Consider the following 13609-nt stretch of genomic DNA (forward strand, 5'->3'; position numbering starts at 1 on the left):
CATATAAATTAGAACTTCTATTAAAAATTTTGCGAAAACTATTCTTATTGGAATCTATCACGAATCTAATACCTACATAATTTCACATTACATAAAATAGATCTCATCGGGCGATTTCATCCATTTACGGCGTGACCGTTTTCCCATTATTTGGCCGCATCAATTTTTTTAGGGTCCATCCAGACCTTTTTTTGCGGCCGCCACAAGACATAATTCGACTCGGAGTACTTACGTTCATAAGGAGATCGGGCGATCCGTGACTTTTTCCACTCATCTTCACGGCACATACGTGTGTGTCAACTTTGGGTGGAGAGAGAGAGAGAGACGTTCGGTTCCTCCTTTGAATGGGTAGAGAATGCGGGACGAGAAATTGAACACCTGCACAAGAACAACAGAACACACGACAACTAGGGGCACAACTAGGATCGCCGGGATGCGTTATCACTGACAGCCGGTGATATCGTTATCACTGGTCGGTTGATACGACGGCTTTGGTCGGCCGTCATGTCGTGTCGTTAGTTCGCGCCGCGCTACGAATGTGGAGTATCGATTCGACGGCAGAGTCAAGTGCGGACACGAGGGGGGGGCGGAGCGCCCCGGGGACCCGCCTACGACACGCGCCACAGCTTCCACAACTTTGGGGGAGGTAGGGGCCCCCCACCCACCATCGCTGCTTCTCAACCTCTGTGTCAAGTGCCAACTTCCAATTGAACTAGACTACATATCTATATCTCTGAAAATGTTCATACCTATAGTTGTATGTAGTTCGACATGATTGGCTATTGAAGTTGAAGTTTTGATGATAAAGATGGTTACATTTTGATAAAAATGTAGGTGGGTGTCTTGGGCATCATTTCGTTTGTTTTATTATAAGGTGGTGCAGGACATCATCAGATGAAGGTCGAGATCCTCGGGAGTTTTCTTATGCGACCGGCGGACAAGACAAAAATGGTTCACTATTGTCAATTACTATTGTCCTATAAAGCGAGAGAGCAAAAGAAAAGATTGACAATGTGAAACATTTTTGTGGGCAAAGGAATCTAGTGATTATCTAGTGATGATGTATATGTAGATGCGAAGCTCGGAATGGTCCAATGCACTCAAAGAAGTATGGAACGCTTTATACTAGACATAACGACAAGTATGTATAATATAATAAGTTGATATATAAACCGTTACATTTAAAAGTGGCAGAAGTCCAATTTTCAATTCCGAAAACACTCTCTTGACTTAATTTCAAGACTCGTTTGACTTAATCCGCAAATTGCTATCACTTATTTTAATCCGATATGTTCAGAATCTTGGAAAAAAATAAACGTATTACAGGCCACCAGTATTTTTAAATATAAATATGAATATTATGTTTGATATTTTGCGAAATAATTCTCGAATTTAAGAAAAGTGGAGTTGCACCAATTTCAAATTATAGAAGGGAATGAAGATTTTGAAATGGCAATGGGTGTGTTGAAATAAGTGCTCGAATGGTATAAAAGGGTGCAGGAAGGTAACAAGGAAGATTGGTTGATAAGATGTGTGAGGTGAGTTGCATGAGAGTTTCTCCAAAATAAGGATGAATTGAAGCGTGTTGGGGAATTGAGAATGAGTAATGAGAATAAGAATTTATAAAACGATTAATTAAAACCATCCATAAATTTCAATTTATTGCAAAATATTGTTTTGATATATGTATGCAAGTTAATAATTAACGGCTAAAAGGTTTTCAATAATGTTACAGAAATCTGATTGTTTCATTTTAAAATCCTCGTCCAACGATTTTTTTGTTTCCTCTAAGTCGATTTTGTATTATATAAATGCTTTTTAAAAAAAATATATAGATTTTTCAGACGCAAATAGGCATAAAATAGATTCTTATTAGAAAATTATTTTTTGTGTAAATATATTTACAAGTACGCAAATGTTATTTGCCGTTCTAATGGTGTGAAAATGAAAGTCAAATGACCTTTTTCCGAAGATATCGTATTGATAGGTTATATTATAATATATTTAGTAATAATATATTTAGCACTTTCCAAATCCCACTTTTCAATGCATTGAGCACATAAGCACCATCGTTCATTTAAAAGATCAATATATAATATTTACTTTATTTTTTATAAAACAAATTTCGAACTCTGGAAATAATGCTATTTTTACTTTGGACTGAAAATTTGTAAGTAATTAACTTGTATGTAGATTAAAGCGCCAAATGAAAGTGTATGCTATGCATGCTGATTTTGGATGATATAATCATATTTAAAGATCACATTGAAATCGATTTTAGCATATATGTATGTGTGTAATTTAATGGATTTTCAATCACTCATAAAATTAAAAATAAAAGATCGGGATTGAAAAATTATCCAACATTTATTGATTAGATTTTCGTTTCAGATTTTAATCGCAATAAAAACAAAAACGACACTACAGTAACAAGTTTCAATTCAATACACGTCCATCGGGCAGAGTTTTTTTAACACGTTTTATATACTATAAGTATATACATATAATTAAAGCTCATAATACTGATCGTTATCCATTCACATAATTATGAACTATGAAAATATTTCACGTGCACACAAAAAATAATTAAATACCTAATTTGAGCGAGCTCGCAAATTTACATACGAAAATAGTTTCTTCAATAGAAAACGCACACACGCGCACTCGTACAAGCGCAGTCTGCGATTCTCAAACGTTTCACACTGAACACCCCTTTCAAGCAATCACTGTCCCATAGCCAACGGCTGACTCATCATGTAATGATTTTGAAACATGTTATAATTCTCCTTAGAAGCGCACTGGTATCCTACAGAATTCGCATAGGGATAATAAGCAAAATCTTCTTTGTAAGGATAGTATGATTTGTTCACGTAGTAAGATGAGTCCCTCAATCCAGATCTATCCACGTAACTTGGTTGAAGTTCATACTGGTTCGTCTGTTCAGGAGCTGTGCTGCAGCTGTCGGTTTCTGTGGGCAGTTCTGGAGTTTGAGGTTTTAGCTCTTTGGGTTTTTTACTCTTCCTAGAAGTTGTAGCGTGAGTTTTGACATGTTTCGCCAAGTGGTCTGACCTCATGAATCTTTTAGTGCAAAGTTGACATGCGAATCTCTTCTCGCCTGTGTGTGTCCTCAGATGCCGCTGGAGCTCATCTGACCTGGTAAATCTCTTCCCGCACAAAAGCCAGTTGCAAATAAATGGCCGTTCTCCGGTATGCCAACGCAGATGAGCTTTCAAGTGGGATGTTTTGCCGTAGATTTTGCCACAACCTGGAAAGTGACAGAGATGTTCTCGTTTGGTCTTGTCTTTGCCGAAGTTTGGTGGATATCCTGCAGCTTCCGTCAAGCAGTTTGGACATCTGCAGCGAGCGCATCGACGTTGAGCAGCTGGTGATAGAGCTGATCTTGGAGTCGGGATCGTTGTTGGAGTATGACTTGGCCATTGAGGAGACCAGCCTCTCAAAGCTGGATTTGCAGTCGAAGACAAGTCGTACATTGTGCCGCAACTCATTGGAGCCATATATGCCATCTAAATTAGAAATTACAGCTTAATTTAGAAAAGTAGTCTAATCAATCAATGAGAGGTATTTATTGCGAATTCAAAGCATATTCTAAAATTATATAACTTAAAAAAAAGTTTGAGAAACAGTATTTTTGAACACCGATTTACAATCGAGAACATCTCCCACCGCTTGCGCAAAACTTGCATACACACACGTGAAATAATCTTCGAATATAACAACTTTTTAAATTATTCAACTTAATTTTCAATAACAATTTACACACACATTTTAAAACATATGTTATTATCAAGTACAGTATTAAGAAAAAAATGCGAAAGGCGATCTCGCGCAAAAGTAATTCATATTTTTTTTTACCATTACACAACTGCGTATTACGTATTGTGAATAAAGAAAATCATACGAAACATACCGAAAGCTTTATTATTTTTGTCTTAAAATAAATGTATATGATTTGATTCACCGACCTGTTGATGAGTTGCCGGCTGTCCATATTGAACTCCATAGCAATGCTGACTCATGCTGATGCAGTCCATCATCAGACCGAGACGAAAAATTCAACCCAAAATCAACAGATTCTCTAAGTAGACAGTCAATTTGACAAATACAAAAAACACTGAATCCACTCCTTTCACACGAATCGTACAACAAACACTCGAAACCTGAAAAAAAAAACACAATTATATAAATTTATTTGATATTACGTACAATTTTTTGTATGATAATTTAGCAAAATTTAATTATAAATACGAATTTGTATTCAAACATTTTGCCAAACTTTATTTATCACTTTTTCACTGATTTTTTTACTTAAATATAGTATATTTTTTTAATAATTATATGTATAATTAAAGTTTGGTTAAATTATTATATGCAAGAGGATTGATCATATATTAAAAACATCGAATTAGCACATGTCTATATATATAAAATGCGATTATCAATTTGTTTAAACCTAGTGTGTGATCGAATTATATATGTTTAGTAAAGGAAAGTTTATACTTTGATTAAATTTAAGTACCTACTATTATATTATACTTTCGACAATTTAAATATATAAATAAACAATTGAAATCACATTTAAATTTCCATACACTAAACAAACAGTTCACTGCGCAACTACATACATACATATATAATTAATTAATCAAAACGAATAGGGTATTTAAAAATAAATCGAAAACGGAACCGAACGACTAAGTCAATGATAATAAAAAAATGAGCACTTTCTAACGAGCATATTATCCGCCGCGAAAATCCAGATCCGGTCGAAACCGTGTAATGAGCGGTTATTAAATTTCAGCGGGCCCTCCAATTTCGAAATCGGTTCACATTCGAAAACTAACAATTATACACGTGCATATTTATTTCCACACAAGTAAACTACGATATATAGACATGTGTGCCGTGTGTGCGTTAAGAAGGTACGAGTGGTTAATTACAGGTCGACGGTGCTATCGCTCCAAGACGTTTTTAATAACTGCCTTGGGAGAGGTGGCGGGGCACCGGGGTCCCAGGCCCAGGGGAGGGGGGCTCCGGGGGCATAAGCCACCGCAGGTAGACTCTCTTCGGGGTCTCTTCGCCCCGAGGGGGGACCCCTGCGGCTCCGCCCCTCGCCAAACATCCCGACACAATGGACCCGAAGCGCATAATGGACATACCTACATATAAATATAACAGTCGTAAATAAATATCTCGCGTCTTATCCACCTCGATTTTTATGTAGTTTTTGATCTCGGTCGTGATTTGACGACCTGTTGATAGATTGCGCAGTGAGTGTGCTAAATTTCATCCGAATACGATTTTCGCGGTTTCCGGTAGTAAAGAAGATTTGATTTGATTTTTAAATGCTTTTTATTATTACGAAATTATGTTCACAATACATCTTATATCTATTTTAATAGCTACTGATCTACTGATCATTTTCTATTTTACAATTTTAATTCAATTTGGTTAGTAATCATTAGTCACCGGACCCAGAAGGTGCCGCGTATTGTTCAAAGGTTGTAAATGCATTGTTACAGGTTTGCCGAACGTTTTTTACAAAGGATTTACAACAATGGATAGCACTGTGGCTATCCGGTGTCTAGTAATCATAGTATTATATTATACTAATGTTAATGTACATCATAATAGGAAAAAAGAGCTCAAAATTCGAATAGTAAAGAAGAAGAAATAAAGAGACGTATGAAATTAGGATGGAGTGCATTTGGACGAATGAATTCGGTTTTTAAATCAAAAATTCCACTCTGTCTGAAGAAAAAGATCTTCAATCAATGCATTTTGCTAGTGATAGCTAGAGGTAGGACCGGAAGCGCGCCGTCTATTGTTCCATTATTGTAAATGCTTTGTAAAAAAGGTTCGGCAAACCTTCAACAATGCATTTACAACATGTTAACAATGAACAGCGCGCTCTGGGTCCGCTCTTTAGTGATAACGTATTTATTTATTTTTTACAATTTCGTCATAGTGACATTACAGATTAGCTCCAGGTCGTCACTATGGCTAAGTTATTACAAGACATTGAAAACTCATAATTATGGTATTAACGTATGTATGTGAAATTTGGACAATGAATGCCAAGATGCTATACAAAGTCCAATGCACTCGAAGAAGTATGGAACGGTGTATGCTTGGCATAACGAGGAGAGATAGAACGTGGAAAACGTGGGTGAGAAGTACATATGCAAGTCCAGATCTAGGGGTGGAAAACTGGGCATTTGCCCAGGGGAGGCAGATTTGAAGGGCGGCAAAAATTGGCGTAAAGAAAAATAAAATTAATGTAAGCCAATAAAAAATTATATAACATATCATGTCGCACATTTTCAACGCTCCGTAGGTACTTAATTTTTTAGGCAACAATTTAATAAATTTAACATTTCCTCTAGATTCTTGCTTGATTAAATTAATAATACAAAAAAAATAGTACCATACATACTAAATATACATATGTATATATGTAAATTACAGTAAAATCCGTCTTCTAAGATTCCGGTTTTCTAGTACTCACAGAAAATTGCACTATATGACATATCTATATAATATATGTTTATGTAATTGCTCATAAGAATTGAGGTTATTTTTTTGAAAAATCGTTTGATTAATGTTTAGACAATATAGAAATATAAGTTTAGTAATTTAGTAGTTTAATAAGTTTAGACAATATAGAATATTTAGTATAGAATGTTGACAACATGATTTTAAAAATAAAATACTAGATTGTCCTAGCCTTTAAAAAGGTCCCTTAATAGGCATCTTTAGTGTTATTTGCTTTTTTCCCACTGCACCACTGCATCCAAAAGTCAACGATAAGTTATTTCAAAGAATCCTTTCTTTTCTATTACTTCATTATGACGAGCATTAAAAATGTTTGTCACGGTGTAACAGCAATGTTTGAAATGAAGCATCAAGTATACGTAATACAAAAAATAAAATCTCGCGAAAATGTAGGAATTTTTAAATGTATGTTATATACAATATATCTGAATAATTAATTGTTCTATGTTGTCAAGCTGATAATCTGAAATCAATTTATCACAATAACGGTTACCGTTTTTAAGTGTTGAATTTTTAGTCTATTCTGTTATGTTACTTAATTTTGAAATTTCTAGACGTTTTTGAAAATTTCTCGGAATGAAGTATATGAAACATCACACCTAACAAAAAACTATTTTTTTTATAAAATACGTATAGATATACAAATAATAAACTATACCTATATTATGTATTTGTACAGACTTTACTCTTAAGGAATAAGTATAAATTAGTCTCTCTGACGTCTGCTTGTTCTACATTATTTACCAATTCATTTAAACACAGAGTTAGTAAGAGTCCAATGTTCAAAAAGAAAAAAAAAAACAAATTGTGCAATTTATATTTTTTCATCAACTCTATTTAAACGATAAACCCAAATATAAATATAGCGTGTGAAAATATTCCAGAAAAAATACTGATGCAACCTAATACGAGTGTAAAGGATAATCTATAAATGGAGGATCATCTTCGCTGCAGTTCCGGCGATATCGAATATCTAAAATACCTTTTACTACAGAGCGCAAGAGAACACAGTAACGTTTTAAGGAGCTTTTCATCAAAGGACCCGAATACCTCACCTGCATGCTGCATTCACCTGTAAGTATTCACATGTGCATAGATAGATGCATTGTTCTGTGTTTGCCGAGGACTGTCGACGAATTTGCAACCTGACAGATTTGACGTTTGAGGGAGAAGTTCGCTTTGTTCTTGCCCGGTCGCCGAGATGGATTTACGACCTTCCATCCTTGTCCCCATCATTGGTCATGATGTCCGTCCTTTGTCCGTCTCTGCGTGTCGTCCAGCGCTTCGTCTTTGGTACTTTTGTCCGTCGCCCAGTTCGCACGCTTCGGTGATCTTTCGCCACACCGTTCAATTGTCGAGTGTAATCATTTGTTATTGGAACAAAACGGGAATAAATCAACGAGAGCCGAATGACGTTTAAAACAGTTGCTTTTTGTCCGTTGTCTTGTCCTTTTGTCGCTTTGCTTCTGTTATTCCAGTAGCTGAAGTTCCCGCAGCGCAATTTAGCTTCCAATGATTCAAACGCATTCAAATTCATTTGTATAGATATACATATACTTTAGTAATGTTGAGACTTTGGTTGATCTACATACATATCTACCTACATATAATATATTGAATTTTTGGGCAAATTTAATTTGTACGAGTATACATACTTCTTTTTAAATAATTCAAAATCTATTCGATCTTACATCAATGGTTGACATCAACCCCTCTTAATTCAATTATACATTTAAAAACATGAATTTAAAGCTCTCATTTCAAGAAAATCTTTTAATCGAAGTCTACTTATCCACTCTATTTTCTATAATCCTTATAGGACTGATATTTCAACATGTGATTGTGACTTTGACTTCTAAATTTATATAGATATGTATTAATTTATTGATCCCCTCACATTTTTAAAGAGTATCAGTTTCTAATTTATGTTATTTATAATTTAGCCATAATGACATTACATAATTTGAAACCCTTATTTAAAAAAAAAAAGTTTAGAAATGGTCCAAAGAAGAATTACAAAAATGCTTTCCGAATTTGAACCACTTTCATATGATGTGGAATTGAAAAGAATGAGTCTTTACACTTTGGAGGCGCAAATATTGAGAAGCGATCTAATGGAAGTCTATAAAATTATAAATAACCATTACAATTGTCCTATGATAAACCTCCTTACATTTAACAATAATACTTATCTGAGAGGCCATACTCTCAGACTCCAAAAAAATATTTATTACAACATAATTAGAGAATCCTTCTTTTCAAATAGAGTAATAAACGTTTGGAATAGTCTATCCAATGAATTAACCTTTTTAAAAATAAACTTGATGATTTCCTTAAAATAAATGGGTTTTTATAATTCTTCCTTTTTTTAAAGTTAAGTTTATGTTTTGTATTTTCGCTTGTTTGTTTTATTTTCGTCTATTTCGAGTTGTTCATATTTTCTTTTTGGTTTTCTTTGTTGATTTTTATTTTCATTTTATTTTTTTCATTATTTATATTTCTGTAGTACTGTATTATTATCAAACCCCTTAAGTCCATCGACTTTGCCGAATTTTCAAGTATTCTTAAATAAATAAATAATTGCTCCAAGCTGACACTATGGCTTAGAAAAAAAATTGGATTCAAAAACATAATTCAAAGATAAAGATAAAATATGAAACAAATAAATACAATATTAGAACTCATTTACGATCTCAATTTAAACAATCCCTCAAATAGATCAGCATATTGATTTGACGAAGCCATCAAATTGGTACGTGCCATAGAAGATGAGAAATAAACTACGGTATCTTATGTACCTGATTTGACTAAGAATATTGACCTCAATTCTGCAAGAGTTTTAAGGATTACTCACCAAACCAACCAGTAACTTTATCGTCATACTTTTTGATTAGTAAAACCTGTAGAAAGTCTTTCCCAATAATACCAAATAGATACGTATCGATAATTTTATGGAAAACAATGTTTCACGGTGTAATAAAAATACGTTTCATTTTCGTTTTTTTTTCTGAACATCAGAATAGAGTGGCCCAAAAAAAAGATCACAAGGCTCACCGACTATGGGTGCGCCTATTCTTCAGGCGCGTCACACTAGAAAAAAATCTCTATACGTACGTACGTACATATGTGCATTTGGTTCCAAACTTGCAAAGAACATTCACCCAAAAGCCTATTATTCCATTATAAAGTATTGAATTGCTCTTGGAATGTAACCTGCTATTGCGCACATTGCGAACAATACTCTTTGCTTTAGATCCACAGTACGAACTACTGACCGACAGAAAATTTTATATGTAGTTTTAATCAAGCTCGTAGTAAAAATTATACTTATCAAGCAGTAGTCAATCATTTATTAATAGCTGTACATATTATAACAAACTTCGATTCATTTATAAATAAAATGAGCAAATAAGGTTTAAAGCATTTTGAAATGCAATACTTTTCCTTTCAATTGAGGCCAATTTCGAAGGCAGGAAGTTGTGCCGATTCATTCATCTTTTATCCATCATCCTTTATACATCCTCCACCGTATAATTAGCCGAAACTGTAAATAAAGGAATCGATTTTTAGTGCTACCTGGGTAGTGCATACACATACAAAAGAATCAGATAGTTAATCAGTGGCTAAAAAAGAAAATATCAGCTCTTTCAATGTGCATCATCCCGCCTTGTGGTAGGATCGATTCGAAATGCTGAATTGACACGGGTAGCTTCAATGTCACGTCTGTGATCCCATTCTAACAATGTATACCGTTTTATGTGCCAAAAATTTCATACCCCCTGCCGTCTGAAGGGCTAGCGGTTCCCTTTAGCTGGCAAAAGTGCCGAAAAAAAAAAAATAAGGACACGAAATTTGTTAGACGTCCATTATCATCATTTATGTTTTCGAATACAGAACTGACAACTAAACGTGTCGTCTTATTGCTATTTTTATTGCTTGCGAAGCAATAAATGTGAATGCATACTATTTTTCAATGCCTACAATGTGTTAATAATTTTACTGCGAAAACTTTTGAGGAATACAACTAGGAATAAGAAATTAGCATAATAATTTTCAAAACAATTCAAATTTTGTATCATTTATTGGTAAGTTTTTCTTGCAGTAGCAACAATTTTCTGAAATTCATATATATTCATATGATGAGGAGATGTAGAATTCCGTAAATATTAATAAAAATATCGATTTATGATCAATCTTGAGTTTTCGGGATTGCGTTTACTAATTCCGGGATTCATAAGTATCAAAAACGCCCGTGATCTTGGGATTGGATTCTTTACTTGTGCCTACATATATATAATACTAGTTGTTTTACCCGGCTTCGCTCAGTATTTGTAATATAAACAGCGTAAAAGTGGCGAATCTAATAGTAAATATTCATTTGTTTTTTTATAAAATTTATTTGAATCGAAAATAAAAATCGACTTGTCTTCATAGAAATTTTGACTTGTTTACGAAATTTCTAACCAACAATACTTATGTACATACAAAGTCTCTTTCGAAATTATATATTAGATTACATATACAGATTTGTATATTCAATTTCGCTAATAACAGCTTGATGATCGTCATTCAATTGAACAAGCATTGGAGCAACTTTTTCATAAATTATCTTTCATCTAATATATAATTTCGGAAGACACTTTGTATGTATGTTTGTTTGTTTGGTACGAAGAATCCGTGACGTTCAGTTTAATAAAAAAACAAATGAATATTCAAATAAATTTAAATAAAATAAATTTAATAAAATTTTTACTATTAGATTGGCCATGTTTGAGCGGTTTATATTACAAATACAGAGTGAAGCCGGCTAAAAACACTAGTTTACTATATTTTGTAAAAAAGACTTTATGACCCAAGACGATCGTTTCCTATCCAGAGAAATGTAATATTAATAGAAGTGGCTTAAGGTGTTATATTGTTGTCAAGTGACATTCTGTCCACGGACAGATCTAAATAATTTCAGCATCAGTCGTATTTGACGCTTGGTGCTCGACGTATGTCCGATAAAAACTTTTCTGTTTGTTTATATTACTCGCAAGATGGGCAAGCATCGGTAAAAATTACACAATACATTCAAAAACACACAATAAACAACATGGGATACATTTTTATAAGTAAATTGATCCGATTGTATTCCGTGCGATGTAGCGTATTTATAGAGACGTACCGCGTAAAATTGACAATAATTATTTATTCGTAAGGCCCCTCTATTCTTATTACATCTCTCTGTTCCTATCAGAGTTTGCAAATTTATCTGGTTTTATTGTCGAAACAGTTGCTCAACAAATTGTCAACCTACTATTAATCTCTACAATTTGAATATAATTTAAAAATGTATAATCTATAAATTGATATATATATATATATGTAATAGTATAAATTTTAAAACCATAGGCTCAATTAGTAACGGCACCATGGTAAAAATATAAATAAAAATCACGGTAGTACAAGTTTAACCAGGTAACTGCCACCCACGAGATTGCGATCTTTACGAGTAACTACGCCAGCAATTTTTAAACTATATAGTTAATATATTCAAAAAAATATATTTGACTCGCATACTTCGAAGTTCGAAGCTACCAGAGTTTGGTTAAACCTTGCACGCTTACTATGATATTTTATTTATTAGGCTTTCCTGGCATATACATATGTATATGAATAAAAATAAATAAATATGCGTGACACCTGTCATGATGCACGTAAGTTTTTGGAAATTTCAGATTTCTCGGTATAATTGATTGAATAGCTGCTCTAATGACATCTGTTGCATTTTTGTTAAAAAGAATCCCGAAAATCTCAAATCAACAACTTATTTTCGTAATCAAGTTCGCCCATAGATGGTGTATGTAAAACCATTTTTAAAAATTAAAAAATATAGCACATTTTGGGAGAAACCGATGTGACTCGCCCGTGAGACGCTGATATAGGAGTTGACTTTTAATTTTTTTGTATTATTCAATATTTTAATCTTTAATTGAAATAAATCGATACACAATACACTTAAATTCACAATACATACTACATTTATTAAATGAAGTCAAATTTAAAATCTATTCTCCGTCTTCGGCTGCCACCAAAGTCTGCGGGTCTCCATCTTGCTCACCCTAAAACACAAAACATTTTTATCATCACATTTTACGCATACGTATATTTGAAATATTGCTAATATGTACTTGATTCGGTGCTTGTACAGACACGGGTCCATCGTCTCTGATGACAGTTTCACCGTCCAATTTTTTGAGATTTGGCAATCTTTTAGCGACTTCCTGTCGCCAAACTTCCAACTCACAATTATCATACAACGGATTTCCGACAAACAACAAGTCTTCTAAACATGGCATTTCCTGTAAAACACACTGCCTCTAAAATTCATACGGAAAACCAATCGGTAAAGGATGTAGACTTTTTACCTGCAGCTTATTAAATTCTGCCCACTCTTTCACCAAATTATTACTCATATGCAAAACCTTCAAATTCTTCATCGTATTTATACCTTTCACTTTTTCAATCAAATTATAAGATACCCACAGCTCTTCCAATGTATCTGATAGGGCTTCCTACAATTTTATACAAGTTAATCGAAAAATTAAGTAGTTAATAAGAAAAAAATATTCTTATATACCAATCCAGAAACTGTTTTAATGTAGTTTCTTCCCAATGATAACACTTTAAGATTTTTCAGCGTTGCCACACCGGTTATCTTCTCAATCATGTTAGTTGAAAGGCTCAACTTTCTAAAAAATGCATATAAAGCTTTAACAAATACAAATAAAACGTTCTATTAAACATTACATTGTTTATATACTCGCAAACAGTCAACAATGCAAGAGTATTATCCATCTTTTCAATCGGAGGATACTGGAATTCCAACATCACTTCTTTGGAGTTAATAGCCTGCTGACCCGTCTTATCTTCAAACTTCTTAATAGCTTCTTTTATGGTAGTCGCTTTTCCTGCCATCGTTCCAGTCTGGAGAATCTAATGCTGCGAAACAATCAATAACTAATTTCTATAGAAACGAAATCAACAAGATGGT

The 13609-nt window shown here is 33.6% G+C and overlaps 2 protein-coding genes across 2 annotated transcripts; both read right to left on the minus strand.

Annotated features, from left to right (window-relative positions):
* Positions 1-2350: 2350 nt before the first annotated feature.
* On the minus strand, positions 2351-4998 carry LOC143914237 (uncharacterized). The gene is made up of 3 exons (XM_077434377.1): positions 4959-4998; positions 3984-4178; positions 2351-3524 (listed from the first exon to the last, which is right to left on the minus strand). The coding sequence occupies exons 2-3, from the start codon at positions 4053-4055 to the stop codon at positions 2724-2726; spliced, it is 873 nt and encodes a 290-aa protein (XP_077290503.1). The 5' UTR covers positions 4056-4178; positions 4959-4998; the 3' UTR covers positions 2351-2723.
* A 7523-nt stretch (positions 4999-12521) lies between these two features.
* On the minus strand, positions 12522-13551 carry LOC143914886 (dynein axonemal light chain 1-like). Its single transcript, XM_077435271.1, has 5 exons — positions 13379-13551; positions 13196-13307; positions 12984-13130; positions 12747-12917; positions 12522-12677 (listed from the first exon to the last, which is right to left on the minus strand). Exons 1-5 carry the CDS (start codon positions 13531-13533, stop codon positions 12624-12626), a joined length of 639 nt encoding a protein of 212 aa, XP_077291397.1. The 5' UTR covers positions 13534-13551; the 3' UTR covers positions 12522-12623.
* Between the last annotated feature and the right edge of the window lie 58 nt (positions 13552-13609).

The sequence above is a fragment of the Arctopsyche grandis genome, chromosome 7 (assembly GCF_051622035.1).
Source record: "Arctopsyche grandis isolate Sample6627 chromosome 7, ASM5162203v2, whole genome shotgun sequence".
In the NCBI taxonomy this organism is placed as follows: Eukaryota; Metazoa; Arthropoda; class Insecta; order Trichoptera; family Hydropsychidae; genus Arctopsyche; species Arctopsyche grandis.

Bases quoted from the DNA above. Each gene is read 5' to 3' on its own strand.
- LOC143914237 (XM_077434377.1), bottom strand. From the start codon at position 4,055: ATGATGGACTGCATCAGCATGAGTCAGCATTGCTATGGAGTTCAATAT. The intron at 3,525-3,983 runs GTCGGTGAATCA...TTTCTAATTTAG, and splicing joins AGCCGGCAACTCATCAACAG to ATGGCATATATGGCTCCAAT.
- LOC143914886 (XM_077435271.1), bottom strand. From the start codon at position 13,533: ATGGCAGGAAAAGCGACTACCATAAAAGAAGCTATTAAGAAGTTTGAA. The intron at 13,131-13,195 runs GTATATAAGAAT...ATAAAATTGTAG, and splicing joins TTAAAACAGTTTCTGGATTG to GAAGCCCTATCAGATACATT. The intron at 12,678-12,746 runs GTACATATTAGC...TTTGTGTTTTAG, and splicing joins CTGTACAAGCACCGAATCAA to GGTGAGCAAGATGGAGACCC.